Source organism: Macaca mulatta, chromosome 1 (assembly GCF_049350105.2).
Source record: "Macaca mulatta isolate MMU2019108-1 chromosome 1, T2T-MMU8v2.0, whole genome shotgun sequence".
NCBI lineage: Eukaryota > Metazoa > Chordata > Mammalia > Primates > Cercopithecidae > Macaca > Macaca mulatta.
The window spans coordinates 76,044,434-76,063,216 of record NC_133406.1 but is presented as its reverse complement, the minus strand read 5'-3'; the positions used below and the strand labels follow the sequence as shown (position 1 = coordinate 76,063,216).

Genomic DNA, 18,783 nt, shown 5'->3' with positions numbered 1-18,783 from the left:
AGAAACAGTCTTGATGTTATGATTGGTACTTCTCAGTATTTCAGGGCAACTGCTGAGTCTGGCTGCCGCACTGATATTTTCAAAGCTGATGTCAATCTATTGTTTATGTCCTGTCCATGGGAGGGATACATTTTTACCTAAGATTGAAGTCTGGTTCTGCAAGTGCAAAGAGGCAACTGTCTGGTAGCCTGAGGGTGAATCAACAGCTGCAAGGCCACCCACACATACGGACACAGCTCTCAGCTGTCTCTCCATTTAGAGCCCCAGTTGTTCCTGACCTCTTACAAATTTGGTATTTTCACTTTGATGTTTATGAACCGATTGCATTAAAAATGCAAGATAATGATTCAGGGTTAGAGAAACTATTATTTATACAAATGTGGTTAACACCTCATCATTTTAAATTGGCTGTGCTAATGCTCATTGTGCTCTTCAGGGTTTTGTGTGTGTGTGTGTGTGTGTGTGTGTGTGTGTGTGTGTGTGTGTGTTTGCCTGAATCTACAACCTACATTTGCTCTGGCAGTATGTTGAGTATGTGCTAGAATAGAATGGACCTAGGCAACTCTAGGGTCCTACAACTAAATACACTTACTTAGAAAACCTCCTAAATAAGTAGGCCCCTCGATATAAGTGAAAAACATGGGAATTCACTCCTTACATGGTATCTGTTGCTCCAGCAGTTCTCAAGATGTCTTTTGATGCGTCATAAACCCATTCTTTTGGAGAACAACAAAAAGATTTAAGGTCTGGTGTATTAATTCTGAAAGCCTCAGATGATAAACGATGCTAAAAAACCAAACGCTATTTGTTATTAACTAAGTGGCTTAACATTTAAGGCAACAGTTACCCTACCATACAAGTTAATTATAAAGAAACATATCTTTTTCAAAATATAAATACTGAAAGAAAAGTCAACAATAATTCAATCAATAAAATTTCACCAGTATTTGTATATGCCTAAATTGTATCAATAAAAGTTTATGGAAAAAGCTTAAGACAAATTCACAATTCCCAATTTCACTATTGTTTTATTAGACTAGATATATGCTCTGTAGCTTTATTCTCTTCATAGTTGGGATAGACCCACTAGCCACATGTAACTTAAAAGTTAAAGTAATTAAATAAACTAAAATTAACAGTTCCTCCATATCACTAGCCACATGTGAAATGCTCAATAGCCACTTGTGCTAGTGGCTACCATACTGAACAGCACAGACGTAAATTCCATCATCACAAAAAGTCCTATTGACAGCAATGATTTAGACTTTTAGTCCCTATAATTTTATTATAAGGTATTATGCCCACTCTTCTAACATATATCCTTGCTCACCTTACTCAGTTGAAAACCAAAGAGCGTTTAACAGAAAGCTGAATATGTGCTCCTCCCACTGAAGGAGAGGGCACAAAGGAGGGAGAAGAAAGGTGAGCAATGTTGGAACAGGTATTTTAAGAAAGCAAACTTAAATTTAAAAGGTTTACTGCATCTCTAGGTAAAAAGTCCTAAATACTAACTCCCTGAAATTATGTTCAGTAGACTAGGTAAAAAATATTAATACAGCTCTCTAAGCTAGAAAACAGTCTAAATTTAGAGAATCTAAAATTATTTAAGAACTGTTAGAATATAACTTCCATCTATATAACTGTGATTAGATTCATTCTAACTTAGCATTTTATTAAAACATTAATCACAATTTTAAATGTCTTGTCAACCACCTCAAACATTCTACTTCTAAATCTGCTCACAGATTCCCTTGAGCAATATATTTAATCAAATGTCAGAAAAGCTTGCTCACTGAAAAAATTTACCAGGACTACCAATGCTGCAATAGTCAGTAAGATTCAAACACCCAGCTGGCCAAAATTCAGACTCCTGTTTTCTTGGGGAAGGAATGAGAGAGCTTTTTGTAGGCACGAAGTAGTTCTCTCTCCTGTTTCCAAAATTTGCTCTCACTGCCAATTCACCTCAAATAGTCTTCATACTCATGATATCTACAGGGCTTACCAGCGTCTATACCATATCACTGACATGCAGAGTGGAGATAAATATCAATCACATTGATCCTAATTGATGAATTTGAAGGAAGAACAGAATGAATTCTGCTTTGGTCAACTGGAAAAAATGTTTCCAAATAAAAACAAAGCTAAATTATCAATAAAGTATTGACAAATTATAATATTCACTATAATAGTCAACTTTCCTCGAAGTTAAATTCCTTCAAGTTAGCACATTAATGGAAATGTGGAAGGAAATGGAAGGAAACCATAAGAGGTTTCCCAGAATTTATACATTCCTTTCTTCACCCGTCTGTTTTGAAAGACAAAAAATATTTTATTTTAAAGAAATTGGATTGCCTTCAAATAGACCTTCTAGAACCTCCTACTGAGTGACTTTAGGCTTTAAGTACTAGTAACCCTCTGAACTATTCTATCCAAAGGGTTTACAAGGTATATTTTGCAATTAATTGAGTAATATTTGAGCAATGCAGAATTCTAGGTAATTTGAAAATAAATTCAGTGCTCCAACTCCACTATAAAAAGTGCTAAACTTCTAAGATAATTCTATTTTCAGTCCTAGTCAGGTATTATCATTGGCTTTCAAATTCTGATGCTTAAAAATAATTAACAACCAATGCTAAACTATGATAAAGACTAAGAACATTAACCCCAGCCATCCAAGTATCTAGAACATTCTATATATGAAATAAGGAAATAAGATAATTATTTCTATATATGAAATAAGGAAATAATGCTTCCAAATTATTGGTTCCTATTTTCCATAGTTCTTTCTAACCGAGGAAAAGTAACCTACTATATTATTCTCAGTAGTTACCAAAAATAAAATCCTAAGTGTTACGTTTAAATAAATGGGGAGGCAGGAATTGCGGTTTTTTTTCCCCTCATTAAAAAATTCAAAGACAGGTGGTATGGCAGCTCACACCTGTAATCTGAGCACTTTGGGAGGCAAGAGGCAGGAGGCTCCCTTGAGCTCAGGAGTTCACAACCAGCCTGGGCAACATGGTGAAACCCCATCTCCATCAAAAAGACAAAAAATTAGCTGGGCATGGTGGCGCACGCCTGTAGTCCCAGCTACTCGGGAGGCTGAGGTGGGACGATCGCTTGAACCCGGGAGGCGGAGGTTGCAGCGAGCTGAGATTGCACTACTGCACTCCAGCCTGGGTGACGGTGTGAGACCGTCGCAAAAACAAACAAACAAAAACCACAAAGACAATGTAGAAAGATGAAATAGACTTGGATTATTTATCTGATTGATATCAGAATAATGTAAATGTTGTAGGTAAAATATTTAGAATAGAGGTGACAGAACTAAACTCAAATATTCACTTAAGATATACAATTAGTTTCTAAAATATGCACATTCCTGGTTTCATATTTATACATAATGATATTTTGCTTAATACCCAAGAGGCAGAAATACTAATACATAGAAGATATCAAATCTATATGATAAAAATTGTCATATAATTCATATATACTTCATAGCCTTCTAACAAAAGTGATACAATTTTTTCCCTGATAGTGGCAACTCAATTTTGCTTTGGAATAAAATAATTTCTGAACAAAGGAAATCTGCAAATATTCTCTTCCTTACTTTCAATGTGAAAATCTTGTCAAATTTTTTCAAATTAAATGAGGGACTATATTATGTTTCAAAACAGTAAATAAGCTACTTATCCATATCTATGATGTGAATGTACTATTCAGAAAAATTCCTGCAAAACTCTAGTATAACCCAGAAACAGATTAAATTAAATTAAGTGTAATCTTAGTTCTGGGGAGAAAAATGTGTTTAAGTTGCTGCACATATTTTTTTTTTCAAAATTATGTGTTTGTTAGGTCATATTGAAATATTTATCCATATTAAGTTATAGCAGGATATTTAGTTATCCTGTATCACTACTGAGGCATATTTGTTCACATTTATTTATATTGAAAGACACTAATGTTCAAAGTTAGAATAAATACAAAAATGCGTCTTGTACTTTGCTGTTTTAACTACTTGATATCTTAGGTGTACATCTTCCTTTATGATAACAAATACCAGGCCACAGACTGATTCAGCTTTAGTCATATAATACTGTAACACTCAAATGGGTTTCAAAATATAAACATCTCTGCTCTTGCATAGTTTTTTGGGGGGAAGATTATCCTTCAATATGTAACAGATGCAAGTATGTGCAACTGGGTGGTAGGAGGGAACCATTTTTATTATGAAAAGGGATGGATTCTTTTCAAAAAGGGACAGATCATATTTATTAAATAATTCCCTTAAAAACTTTACATCTTGGGCCACATTTCACAAAAATTTTAGAATGATATTAAACAGTCTTTCCTCTTTTTAATAGCTGGATACTAAAACTCACCCAATTTAATAGCTTTTAAGGCAATAATATGGAATCAAGTCTCAAATAGAATGCAATATTCTGCTGCAGATTATTTGTTGCCTAACTGCATCATTTCACTGGCTGGGCAGTCCATAAAAAGAATTTAAGCTAACTCAAATATTTGGGAGGGAAAAAAAGAAGAGAGAGACTAAAACATGTCAAACATGCTTCCTGTGAAATTATGTCTCATTGCATAAGCATGAGAATTTCCACCTCTGTAAATCTCTCCTGCAAAAATAGCCTAACATCTAAAATAAATCTGTCATTATTTATATTATTTAATAAATAAAAGGAAAGAAAATAAAAGCTGAAATCTGGGCCGGGCTTGGTGGCTCACGCCCGTAATCCCAGCACTTTGGGAGACCGAGGCGGGTGGATCACAAGGTCAGGAGATCAAGACCATCCTGGCTAACATAGTGAAACCCTGTCTCTACTAAAAATACAAAAACAAAAAATTAGCCGAGCGTGGTGGTGGGTGCCTGTAGTCCCGGCTACTCGAGAGGTTGAGGTGGGAGAATGGTGTGAACCCGGGAGGCAGAGCTTGCAGTGAGCCGAGATCATGCCACTGCACTCCAGCCGGGGCCACAGAGCAAGACTCCGTCTCAAATATAATAATAATAATAATAATAAATAATAATAAGTTAAAATCTGTTGTTGCTTAAATCATATCTTCCAGATTACCCAAAACTAAAATCACCACCCAAAATCTGAAAAACTATAATTTTAAATTTTATTATACAGGTTTTCTCAATAACTTCCCAACACAAACCATAAGACACCAATCATTCCCAAAAACTACAGATACATAGTTGGGTCTATAAGTTAGAAGGCAAAGAAATATTAACTTCAAAAAGTTTAATTATGAATTAGTACTGTATTTCTGAAAACATTGGTGATACTGAAATAACACACCAATAGACATGACCAATATGATCCCGGCAAAATGCGTATCTCGCTAGTCAAGCAGAAATATATCCTTTTACAAATGTTCTGAGGAACAATGCTTAAAATTATGCAAGGGTTTAAAATATAATTTTAATGAAGTATATATAAAATGTACATAAAAAGGGAAATATGAAATCTAGCAAAAGTCTTTTGACTTTTTTACAAATGGTATCCTTATAATTCACCAACTATCAGAGGATGACGTATTTCTCTAGAAAAAAATAAAATGACTGCAATTGTATTTCTTATGATGCTTTATGTATCAGAGTCACTTGCAGATTCTGGTCTGCTGTCGTCTGGCCCATCACTTTCCTTGTCCCAGTCTTTCATAGATGCTCCCATCATGAAATCATCACGTAGGATCGTCCAACCCGGGCCCTCTTCTGATTTCACTTCAGTCTGAGGAAAATTATAGAATCAAAATATTCCAAAGTCAATTCCATCATCAGGAAACAAAAAGGTACAAGCTACAAAACAAACTTTTCAATGCTTAGTTTTTAAAATAGGGGTAAAACCAAGATAAATTATAAATTGACTTACTTTATACACTATGATTATGTACAAATGTATAATAAAGAACTAAACATTAATAAAATATTGCATGGACTCCATAAAAGAAACATGAAAGCAAAACAAAAAATTTTTTTGAAGTGAGGGAAAAAAAATATAAATCTAGGTTTGATATTAATTTTTTAAGCACTTTTGACAACCAAAACAGACTTATAATACTATTTAACCTTCAGTGATAATTTACTAGAAAATTTGGGGCAAATTATTTCACCACAAATAACAATTTAACAAAGGCCTTTAACCCAAAGTAAATTAAAAGTGAGAAAAAGAAACTACCTTGGTACTATGCTAGGTTTTTTTAGATGCTATCTCACTTAACCTTTTTATAAAAATTTGAACCAAATGTTCTTTATTTAGGTTATGAGCTCACTGCCTGACCCAATCATGTAATCAAAGACTAATCGCATGTTGAAATTATAAATAAATGAAGCAGGCAATAAACATAATAGGTAGTCAATTCATTTCATTTAGTCACAGGATTTATGTGGTACTAAGAATTACAGGCTTTCATTTCATGGTACAATAGTACCACCTTGTGGTATCAATTAAGTAACACAATAGATGCAGCACTCAAAATTTTTCATTCCTTCCACAAATATTTATTGAGAATTAGCTGTGTATCAAGCACTATGTTAGGAACATAGTGATGAACAAACCAAAGCCCCTGTTTTTGGGGGGGGCTAACAGTCTATGCATATCTATTTATGTCAATCACAGAAATACAAAATTTTGTAAAAACCTAAGGCACAAGAACCCCATGACATTTGGTTAGAAAACAGTGTTATCATTATGCAGTCATCAACTACGTAAAAAACAGTTTTTAAAAAAAATTTTTTAAAAAAATATATTTATATAAGGTATTTGCTAGGTTACAAGAGATTACTTACCTAACAGGCGAAGCTTCCCTTTATTTAAAAAAAGATAGCCCTGAAACATTCATTCCATTAAAAAAAATAATAAATTGAACACTATTACAAGCAAATAAGAAAACTGTCCTATTGGCTCACTCTTGTCTTCTTGAGGTCAAAATATCAAGCAAAGCTTGTGCTTAAATATAACTTGAAGACTGAATGGGATATAAATGTTAGCAAAGATTTCAGAACTGACTTAGTATGTCAAACATCAGCACACTTAATTGACCCAACATACAGAAACAAATAAAAAAATCTGTGCTATTTAAAAACCAACATAAAACAGTTCCATTGCTTCTCATGCCACAATGATAGGAGAACAATAATGTAGGAAGAGAACGAGTATATTAACAATTTTTCATTTCTTATTTCTACAATATCAAACCTACTCTTAAAACTGAAATTCTACTTCTATTAGATTAAGTTAGCTAGCTGGATAAAAGGCCATTTTCCTTGATTTTCACTCTGTCACCCAGGCTGGAGTGCAGTGGTGTTATCATGGCTCACTGAAGCCTTGACCTCCCAGGCTCAAGTGATCCTCCCACCTCAGCCTCCAGAGTAGCTGGGACTACAGGTGCACACCATCATGCCTGGCTAATTTTTGTATTTTTTTTTTTTTTTTTTTGTGGAGACAGGGTTCTGCCATGTTGTCCAGGCAGGTTTCGAGCTCCTGGGCTCAAGCAATCCACCTGCCGCCTTAGCCTCCCAAAGTGCTGGGATTACAGGTGAGAGCCACCACACCCCAGTCAACCCAGGTTTTCTTTAAATAAAAAACTGATGTTCACAATGAACAAAAATCCACTTAGAACCAACAATTGTAACATCTCTCCTGTCAAAGTAAGAATTCAAAGCTTTCAATTAAATTCAGAAAAGTGTATAGCCATATCCAAACTGCTGACTAGCAAAGACCTATCCTGACTTTGGTATTTGAGTTTACATGTGAACAAGTGCAATCTCAGTGTGAAGCCTCTATGTTAGGCAAGTACACCCAAAATGCCATCAACACGTTACCAAAAGAGCACACTGATGCCACATGACTGACTCAACACAGAGTGTTTTTATAAGAGAGCTCACCCTGGCAACCAACCTCTAGCTGGACTGAGCTACTCCTCTACTCCTCTCCGAGGTAGCACCAGAAAACCCGCAGGCAACAGAAGAACGAAGAAGAAAAGGGAAGGTGGACAAAACTTTTTTTTTTTTTTGAGATGGGAGTCTTGCTCTGTCGCCTAGGCTGGAGTAAAGTGACGCCATCTCGGCTCACTGCAAGCTCCACCTCTCGGGTTCACGCCATTCTCCTGCCTCAGCCTCCCTAGTAGGTGGGACTACAGGCACATGCCGCCACGCCTGGCTAATTTTTTTGTATTTTTAGTAGACGGTGTTTCACCATGTCAGCCAGGATGGTCTTGATCTCCTGACCTCATGGTCCGCCCGCCTCAGCCTCCCAAAATGCCGGGATTACAGGTGTGAGCCACCGTGCCCAGCCGACAAAACTTTAAACATGTATTTCAGAAAGAAAGGAACAATAGTAGATCAAAGGAAGGAATTCACTAATTAAAATGGTGACACTAACTATATCATATGTTTGTCTTGGAAGATGATTGCTGTAAACATCTATTTTAGGCAAGAAGAGCAACAACAGAGTAAGTTCAAAGTTTTGCTCAATTGTCCAATGTAAAGAATAACAAGAAGAGCTTTACAGGGGGATTTTGGTGATGTTTTTGTTTCTTGGTTTCAAGGATCAATATAGTCTGTATCAGTGATTCTTAAAGTGTGATCTCTAGACCAGCAGCATTATCCGCATAACTTGAAAATATGTTATTAGCAATTCAAAATCTCGAGCCCTATTAAATCAGAAACTCTAGGCATGCTGCCTAGCAATCTGTTTTTATAAGTCAGTCAGTGATTCTGGTACATGTTAGAGACAATTATTTATTTGCTTTAAATAAACATTTTTTCTTAGTGACAGTTGTGTTTACTGCTATAAGACCAAGTACACTTTATGGCTGAGAAGGAAAGATTTTAGAAAATCCAATATTCGATTTTGTAAATCTAATATAAGATTCAGCATTGTATGCCGTAAGTATGGACATCACTCAAGCTATCATTACATTAGCATTTTTACACTGTGAAGCAACAATTTGGAAACAAAAAAAAGACACGATAGAAAATGTATAAAAACAAGCGCGGGTTAATACATTTTAAAAACAGATATGTTAGATGGCATCTGTCAAGATGGCAGCTCAAGAAAACCTTGTTTTAGGCCAGGTGTGGTGGCTCACACCTGTAATCCCAGGAGTTTGGGAGGCCAAGGCGGGCTGATCACTTGAGGTCAGGAGTTTCAGACCAGCCTGGCCAACATGGTGAAACCCGTTTCTATTGAAAATATAAAAATTTGCCTAGGCGTGGTAGCACAGGCTTATAATCCCAGCTACTGGGGAAGCTAAGGCGGGAGAATCACTTAAACTGAGGAGGAGGAGGTTACAGTGAGCTGAGATCACACCACTGCACTCCAGCCTGGGCAACAGAGTGAGACTCCATCTCAAAAAAAAAAAAAAGAAAACCTCGTTTTAAAGGCAGCAGAATGACTCTTTAAATTCTAATGCCTACATTTGCTAAAGACTTACGCAGAAAGAAAAAAGGCAGAGGGCACATGCTAAAGTGGCAGTTTGAACATAAACAACTAGTCTTGCTCAATTGCAATACTCAATAAAACTTCAGAAAAGTGATTTGTTGTTTTAAAGACATAACTCAGAAGGACAAGATCAGAAGAGACAATATCAACAAAATTTTGAAGGTGAAGGTGATAGACCAGAAGACACCAGGAAAGTTAAATCCTAAGACTGTAACTGTTGCACCGACAAAACTAACCCTATTTACACTGCAGAATCTGTGAAAGAATCAGAAACTGGCAGTAAGTATCAGGGACTTCTGGAAGTTAAGGGTTGAAGTGGAAGAACCAAAATAAAAAGAACCGGGGTGAAAGATATGTTTTGAGAAACTTCCCCATCCCATTCCACAATAAGCTGGCATAACACCCCGGAGGTTTCACTTCTAAAGAGGTAATGGGCTTGCACAGATGAAGGCATAGGTATAGAACTGAAAATGGGATTAAGTTACACACACACACACACAGAGCAACCAGATATTGAATCCCAGCTCTCTTCTCACACTGGGCTCCCAAAATGCTGGTAGGCAGACCTTTTTCTTCTAAGTAGGAGATCGGAAGTTACTTTATTGAAAATCTGACCAGTTGCTAATAAATTCACCCAGAGAACCCTACAGTGAAATTTAAGGTGGATGACATCCGTATATTCATAGCTTCCAGTTGAATTTTTCGGTCTATTTGATCTAATCATGAACACACAACTAACGATTATCAAAAAGAAGACTGAGAACAACACAAACACAAAATGTAAAAAGTGACTTGCAGAAAAAAAAATTCAAGAGAAAAAAATTTAGGGAAAAATATCATCAACATCCTTGAAGAGTTAAAATATATTGCATCCATAAAATCAGAACAGTTGCTACTTGATTTTACTTCGTTTATTTATTTATTTTTGAGACAAAGTTTCACTCTTGTTGCCTAGGTTGGAGTGCAATGGTGCAATCTCGGCTCACTGCAACCTCCGCCTCTTGGGTTCAACCGATTCTCCTGCCTCAGCCTCCCGAGTAGCTGGGATTACAGGCACCCACCACCACGCCCAGTTAATTTTTTGTATTTTTAGTAGAGATGTGGTTTCACCATGTTGGCCAAGCTGGTCTCGAACTCCTGATCTCATGTGATCCACCCACCTTGGCCTCCGAGCTAAGATTACAGGCCTGAACCACCATGCCTGGCCAACAGTTGCTATTTTAAAAGAAACATTAGGAGAATAACAAAGCGCTTAAAATTAAAAATATGGTGGAATAAGTAAAACAAAACAAAACAAAACAACCACATTACAAAAGTGAGAAGATAACAGTAAGGAAATTGCCCAGAAAATAGACTAAAAGAGATGAAAAGTAGAAGAAAAAGATAACTAGAGAACCAGTCCAAGTGGCCCAGGATGCAAATAACACGAGCTCTACAGACAGAGAAAAAATATACAGGAGGAAATTAATGAAGTACTTTAACAAAATTTCCCAAAGTGAAGGACACACATTTCCAGATTAAAAGCAGCCCTCGAGTGTCCAGTACAACACAATGAGAACATTATTGTAAAATTTTAGGACAACAGGAACTAAAAGAATATTCCATAAGCTTTCAGGAAAACAAAAGTCACATACATACCCATAATCAGAAATCAAAAGATTCAGATTTTCCAATAGCAATCCTGGAATCAAGGAAGCAACAGACAAATACTTTCAAAATGTCAAAGGAAGATAATATCCAACCTAAAATTAAATATTGGGACACATTATTATTGAAATGTGAATACTGAACAGAAGTATTTTCAGACATATGAGGTCCCCAAAAGTTTATTTCCAACGCAGCCTTTCTCAGGACACTGAGGATGTTCTCCACAAACAGATGGAGTAAAACAAAAAGAAGACAACATGGGATAGAGAAAATAGAGCCCCACCAAAGGAAAAAGAAAGAAACGGCCAGGATGAGAATGAATGGATATTCCAAAATAACAACTACACATCAAGCATGAAGGACAACCTGCAGCCAAGTGACTCCGTGGGACAGCATGTTGAAAACGGTCATTACCATGACATCTGTCACTGTATGTTATTTTAACTTGACAAAACCACCGGAGAATATGCTTTACCAAAAGAGTGAGAGTAAACCAAGAATAAAGAAGCTCCAAGAACCCAGAAATAGGGAATTCAATCCAGGAGAAATTCCAAGGATCACAGAAAATTTAAGTCCTAGATGACAACAGTGAAGCAACCCAAGAAAGCAATCAGGGGATACAAAGGAAAATAGAGGTTTCTAGGAAAGGAAGTCTCAGAGGAAAGAATTACAATAGATACGTTACTTGAGATCATTTGACTTTGAAAAACTAAATAAAGGAAATTAAACATGAAAAGTCAAGACAATTATTAACTTCAGGAAAAACAAATAGAAAGGAAACATAAATATGGAATATTACAACATTCAGCTATAAATAATTTTTTCACATGAATAATAAATGCTGAATACTGACAACATATAATTGTAATCTAACTATATTGAGTGGACAAAGGAGAAGAGATTGTGTAAGATAATTAAATCTTTGCCTACTATAATAGAAAACTGATAGATAATGCCTCAAACTGATTCATCAAAAGATACGACTGTATATATGCACGAGTTAGTGATGGCAGCGGCCGCCCGTCCGGAGTGGCTGCTGCCATCATACCAGTTGCAGCAGGCAGGTGCAGGCAGTGGTAGCAGGAGCAGAAGCAGCAGTGGAGGCGTCGGAACCCTTGTGCCCCGCGTCCGTCCCGAGGCAGACAATTGTGTCACACCCACGCTCACACAGGCAGGCAGGATCCGCTCCCAGGCCGGGAGCCTCTGCCATGGCCTCAATCTCACTGCCAGCCGCATTTGGGAACCCGGGAGTAGCTGGCCAAAGGCGCAGCCAAGACTTAAGGGGCCAGTCCCCAGAGTGTCGGGGTCATTTGTACGGGGTTGGCAGGGGCCGTGCCACCTGCAGGGAAAACATACAGTAGGCAAACAGTTCCCAGGCTCGCTCCAGGGAGCCACAGCGATGGGGCCAGACTAAGCCGCCCGCCAGCGGCGGAGTAGCACAGTCAGGCACGGAAGGGCAGGCTGAGAGGGACCAAGAGGAGGACTTGGGCCTGGGACGGTGCCAGGCTCCATAGAGCTGGTGGGAGCTGGGAGCAGGCAGAAGTCCCGCCCTCGCAGGCATAGCTGCAGCAACCCAAGTTCCGGCTGCAGACCCAGGTATGGCTGCACTCTGGAGTGGAGGGGCCAGCAAGGTGCCCCCTGCCCCTGCAGACTCGGAAGTATCTTCTCCCGCTGCCTGGCCTCTCCCAGTTCCCAGTGCCCGCTCCGATCTCAGAGCAAGGCTGGAGCAGAACCCAGAACTGTTGCAGTCCGGCTGAGTGTACGCACACTCGGGGTAGCGCTGACACGCCAGGCCCCCTGGGCCCCCTCCAGACTTTGGGTGCCAACAACCATGAGAGGGAGGCCAAGGTGGGGCTAAGGGCAGCTCAGCATTGACCTGCAGGCACTCCTTGGCCAGGATACTCTGGGCGTCATGAGCAGTGGCAGGAAGCACACAGGCTGCCGGGTAGAAGGGGGAGGGTCCCCGGTGAGGCCCCACCTTCAGGCCAGGGAGGCCCCGAAGCCTGTGGACCTGGCTGCCAGTCCTGTGGACCAGAGTGGGAACTTGTAGTGCTTTTTCCGGGCCAACCCATGATAGCCCACGGACCAACTGGCACTCAGTTCCTCTCCTCTAAAGCCCATAAAAAGCTCCTGACTTAGCCAGACCCAGAGACAACAAGACCACCAGCTGTAGGGAGGAGCTATCCACCGCAGGGTCTCCCCTGTTCCATTGCTCAGTAAAGCTCCTCTTCATCTTGCTCATCCTCCACTTGTCTGTGTACCTCATTCTTCCTGGATGCAGCACAAGAACTCGGGACCCGCTAACTCGGGCTAACAGAGGTGTAACACAAACAGGGCTGACATATGTCCCTTGCTCACCATGTTGCAGGTGACAAGGAGAGAAGACAGAAGGAGAGAAGAGCTGCAGCCCTTCGGGAAGCCCAGATCTAGGAGCTCCCTGAGCCAGGGCTGTGACATCTCTTTAGGGCTCTGCAGTTACTGGCATCTCCAAGCTTCCAGAACGGCCACGACGTTCCCCAGTGTCAGCCATGGAAGCTGCTTACCTACACCTGGCCCAGCCGCAGCCTCGCAAGTAGCCGGCACCCATGCCAGTGCCTGGAGCTCTCCACCCTGCTGCAGCTGGCATGCCTGGCTGTGTTCAGTGGCAGGACCCCATGCCCGCTCATACACCCCACGCCTTTGGCAGGCATGGGATCCAGGCCGGTAGCTCAAGCCAAGCGCAGACTGCCAGGCTGAGTCGGCAAAATGAGCCCATAGGACCGAGCAAAACCGGCAAAGGCACCACTGACCACAGAGGTTTCCAGCTGAAGCGACACCCAAGGATCCTGTAACATTAGGAATACAGAGATGTATAAATGCCAGCAGGACTAGCTAGAGAAATAAGAATTAGTTGCCCCTGAGGTAGGAGATATGAAGGGTGGGCAGAATGGGGTGGAAAACAACTTTATTTTATGATAAACGTTTATGGCAAAATGTGGCTTTTAAAACTACATGTATAAGAATTAAAAAAAAAAAAAAAAAAAAAAAGGACAGCAAGAAACAGAAAAAAAAAAAAGTAACATCTAAACCATTTCCACAAATCCTAAGTTTCCCAAGCTTCTTTTCTATCAAGATCTTCCCAAAAATACCCTAAGAAATCCTTCTGGTTTTATTAACAATGATGATTCTGCTTTACTTTCTAACAATAAATGAAAAAGGGTCAAACACAGTAAGTATACTATGAAGTCATTGTGTGTCGAGCACTTTATATAATATTGCCTTATTTTTAATTCTCTTAAGATTCCTGGCCAGATAGCAAGTATTATGCTTACCTTATAAGAAAAATAAGGCTCAAAGAAGTGAAGTAAGTATTCAAGTTCAGAGTTAATAAAGAGCTGAGTCTATACACAAACACAGATCCATTTGATTCCAAAGCCCACGTTCTTTCCACAATACTAAACTTCTCTAAAACTTAACCGATGATATGAACACAATACAGTAATATACTTTGTTCTTATATAACCTGTTATAACCTATGAACGAGTACTAAAATACATGCAAAATGCTGAATATGCTTAAGGTAATTTCCATAAAAGATTTGGGGTAAATTACATTACACACTGGATTGACATAATTTCAATTTGCTATATCTTTTCCATAAATACGATTTACCATTAAGTATAAAAAGTTGCAGCACCCACCAAAAAAAAAAAAAAAAAAAAAAAAAAAAAAAAGATCAAAGATTAATATAAGAAAAAAGAAAAAAAAAAGCCTGAGGCAAATTCTAAATGTGTCATTCACTGGAAAAGCTTGCTTGGGGTGATCCCTGAATAGATTTCATTAAATGTTAAGACATCCTGAGAATGGAGGGTTTTTGGTTTTGTTTGTGAAACAGAAGTAGTAGCAATTTGGTGTATTCTTTTCACAAAAGGAATAAAAAAATAGTTCTGGATTTGAATCTTAGATAAGCCATTGACTCCAATACTGCAAATTAGAAAGTTTTAGAGGTCCAGCCCTTCAAAGAAATAAAAAATTTATTATTTTTTATTAACTGGGAATAGCTATAATGTAAGATAAAGTTAACTATAATATACATGTTAGACCAGGTATTTACTATCATTAGATGGAAGCTGTGTTAGCTGTTAAATATAACTAACTAATATAAATCGTAAAGTATAAACTGAAATAATCAAATTTTATCAACTTAGAGTCTTTCAGTGTTCCTGCAAGGCAGCACTGATTCAGTGACTTAAAGCAACCTATATAACTCTTTCTGCTTATATCAAATGAAAAGTAAAAGTGACTAAATGCAAGAACTTAATGAAAACTTCATGATGCAAGGAAACAAACAGTCCCCACGTTCCTTGGCCTAGTTTTACACAAATATTGAATCAAAACCATACAGAAGGAGTCTGTGTCCATTTTGAAGGTGAAGACAACCCTTAAAAATGTTAATCAGCTTTCATTTCAAAGTGCAAACATACATTGGCAGCCACTGAACACTGAAAAATAAGGTTTGGAATTACACATGCATCTAACACCAATGAGATAGTTAACTGCATTTCATTTGCTGGGGTGGGGGATAATTAAAATCAAACCATAAAGAAAGAAACAGTATAGTCTCATCTATATTTAGTAATCAACAATAGTTGATTTCATTGCTTTCCCTAACAAGAAAGTTGTTTTCATTTTTACTCAGTTTCACCTAAATTTTAAAAAGTTCTTAACATTGACTAAATTCATCTTAATATCTTTGTTGTTAAAAATTTTCAGTAAGATATTTGCAATTGTAGTTAAAAACATACTTTATGGATTCAATTTTTTTCACCCACTGATTTTTTTTTGTTTTAATTTCATTTACTGCCCTTGGTTTTACTATGTACCCAATACATATGTCCTTGCTCAAAGTGGTTCTATTTGGTGGTTTCTATTATTATACATCTTGTTATCCATACATTTAGTTCTTAATTCAACATTGACTTTCCTCAACATTTAAACTCTCTTAAGAACTCTAAGTAAGTTAAAGCTAACTAAATTACCTGAAAAGTCAAATGCAACACTTCAGGGAGCCTTTTGACAGTGCTCTATTCATTTTCATAGTAAATTAGTTGTTTGAAATATTCAGATACACTCTGCCAATTAGTCTCTTAAAGCACATTTTATCTGCTACATTATACAGCATATAAATGAAAATCCAGATTTATAAATAAATTAGCAGAGCTGTGAATTCAGCTGAAAAACAGATACCAATGTCTTCTTGATATCACAAATTTGCTAAAAATCTTGAATAAGAAAACATATGTAAAAGTGTTTTGCAAAACTATGAAATGTTATACAAACAAAATAAAGCTGCATCTAGTAAGGAATATGCACACTATCCATCTACTGAACTCAACAAACAATAGACTGGTCCCATCAGACCCCCTTGGAGAAACGGGTGATTCTAGGTCTGGGACACAGAAAGCACAAGGTTTGGGCTGGACATCTTGTCCCAGAATGCAAGGAATCACTCAAAGAAAATGAGGTCATGCCAAAAGGACACATGAGCATTTACACAGGTTCTCACAGCCACATCTGCAAACTTAAGCAACAAAAAGTACAATGATACTCACTGACTGTAAACACTGAATGAATAAAAATCCCTGTGTCCATGACATTTTAAAAAGACAAACAAGCCAGGCACGGTGGCTCATGCCTGTAATCCCAGCACTTTGGGAGGCTGAGTTGGGCGGATCACCTGAGGTAAGGAGTTCCAGACTAGCCTGGCCAACATGGTGAAACCCCATCTCTACTAAAAATACAAATATTAGCTGAGCATGGTGGCGGGAACCTGTAGTCCCAGCTACTCAGAAGGCTGAGGCAGGAGAATCACTTGAACTCAGGAGGTGGAGGTTGCAGTGAGCCAAGATCACACCATTGCACTCCAGACTGGGCAACAAGAGTGAGACCCCAGCTCAAAAAAAAAAAAAAAAAAAAGACAAACAAAAGAAGAAAAAAGAGAGGAAAGCTCAAGTGCCCACACTGGAGGTGACTATTAAACTCCTTACTCTGGAAAACCGTAATTAAAAGGGATGAAACATCAACCCCCATCTTTAGGAACTTTAATTTATCTCCTGAACAATGTCAGCTAATAAATTAGAAAACAAATGAGAAAATCACCATTCTGTAACCTCGTCACTTAACTGTTTCGGCAAGGATCACTAATTGATGGTAAAAGGCAAAAGATGGAGACAGGTATAATACTATTTGCCCCAGAAATTACTTTCTAACTGGGGAATGGGGAGGGTGTACCTTTAATATATAAAAAAAATGTATTTACTATCACTTTAACCAAGTGGAAACTGGCATCACTAGCATGAGAGATTCTGATAATGGGTCTCCTGATGTGTTACAATATCAAGTACATAGCATAAGCTATTACACATATGATATAATTATGGCAAAAAAAGTTTAACCTAAATCTCAGCAAGACTTTAGTCCTAACTTCTAGCTTACAGGAAAAAGGCATAAAACAAGATAAATGACACCATAATGAATTAATCAGACAAATTCATAAACCTGGATTCATTATTCATTCTTCAAGACAACTGGCTTGTCTCTTTAAAAAGCTAGTCTTTACAAGAAAAAAAGAAAGGCAAGGGATTCGTCTGGAATACAAGAGAACAAGACAGAATCAAATGTAATGGGTGAGCCTTAATTGAATTCTGGTTCTCAAAGTTATTTAAAAAAATCTTTTAATTGTATGGTATATGAATGTCATACCTCAATAAAGCTGATTTTTTTTTAAAAAAAGAGAATCTTTGGGGCACATGTGGTTAATACTTTCAAATAATCAACCTAAACAAACAAAAACTAGATGGAGAGAAAGGCAGATAGCTATTAAAACAAACACAGTAAGTGTTAACAACTTTTAAACCTAAGTAGAAATACAGAAATATAGGTGTTTATACCACTATTCTTTGTAATTTTCTTCCTGTTTGAAAAATTTTCATAAAAGAGCTGGGAGTTCACGCCTGTAATCCTAGCACTTTGGGAAGCTGAGGCAGAAGAATCACTTGAGCCCAGGAATTCAAGATCAGCCTGGGCAACATGACGAGGCCCTCATCTCTAGAAAAAAAATTTTACAATCAGCCGGGCCTAACGGTGTCTGTGGCTCTAGCTACTCGGGAGGCTGAGGAGGGAGGATCGCTTGAGTCCAGGAGGTTGAGGCTGCAGTGAGCTGTGATGATCACACCACTATACTCCCGCCTGAGTGACACAGCAAGACCCTGTCTTTAATTAAAAACGAACAAACAAACAAACAAACAAACGAGGGGCATGGGGGAAGATTCTAAAATCTATATTAAACACACAATCATCAAATACATGATGCATTTGATTTCTAGTAAATTTTAATTCCTTGACAAATCAAGAGAAAGTCAATTCTAACTTTATAAAGAATTTTCTAAGTTAGTGTTATGAGTTTCATAACTTGAAAATGTCTTACTATGGTTAACATTTTATCTTACATAACAGTTTTGAGAAATCAGATTTTAAAATGTGTCAGTCTTCATTATGCTCTACATGGGGCATGTGAGATCTAGGAAAAAGCAGAATGCAAGCTGCTTCCTTCACCATTCTCTTCCGAGTCTTGCTGGTACTGTGGCTCATCAGCCAGCCACAGTTCTTCCAGCTCATCTGGGTGAGAGAAGGAAGA

At 38.0% G+C, this 18,783-nt stretch overlaps 1 protein-coding gene across 1 annotated transcript in view; it reads right to left on the bottom strand.

Moving 5' to 3' along the window:
* Window positions 1-5,246: 5,246 nt before the first annotated feature.
* RRP15 (ribosomal RNA processing 15 homolog) overlaps window positions 5,247-18,783 on the bottom strand; it is a 44,266-nt gene continuing 30,729 nt past the window's right edge. Inside the window, exon 5 of the mRNA XM_015116097.3 lies at window positions 5,247-5,747. Within this exon, the coding sequence (XP_014971583.1) occupies window positions 5,604-5,747 (144 nt within the window). The 3' untranslated portion in view covers window positions 5,247-5,603. The remainder of the gene's footprint in view (window positions 5,748-18,783) is intronic.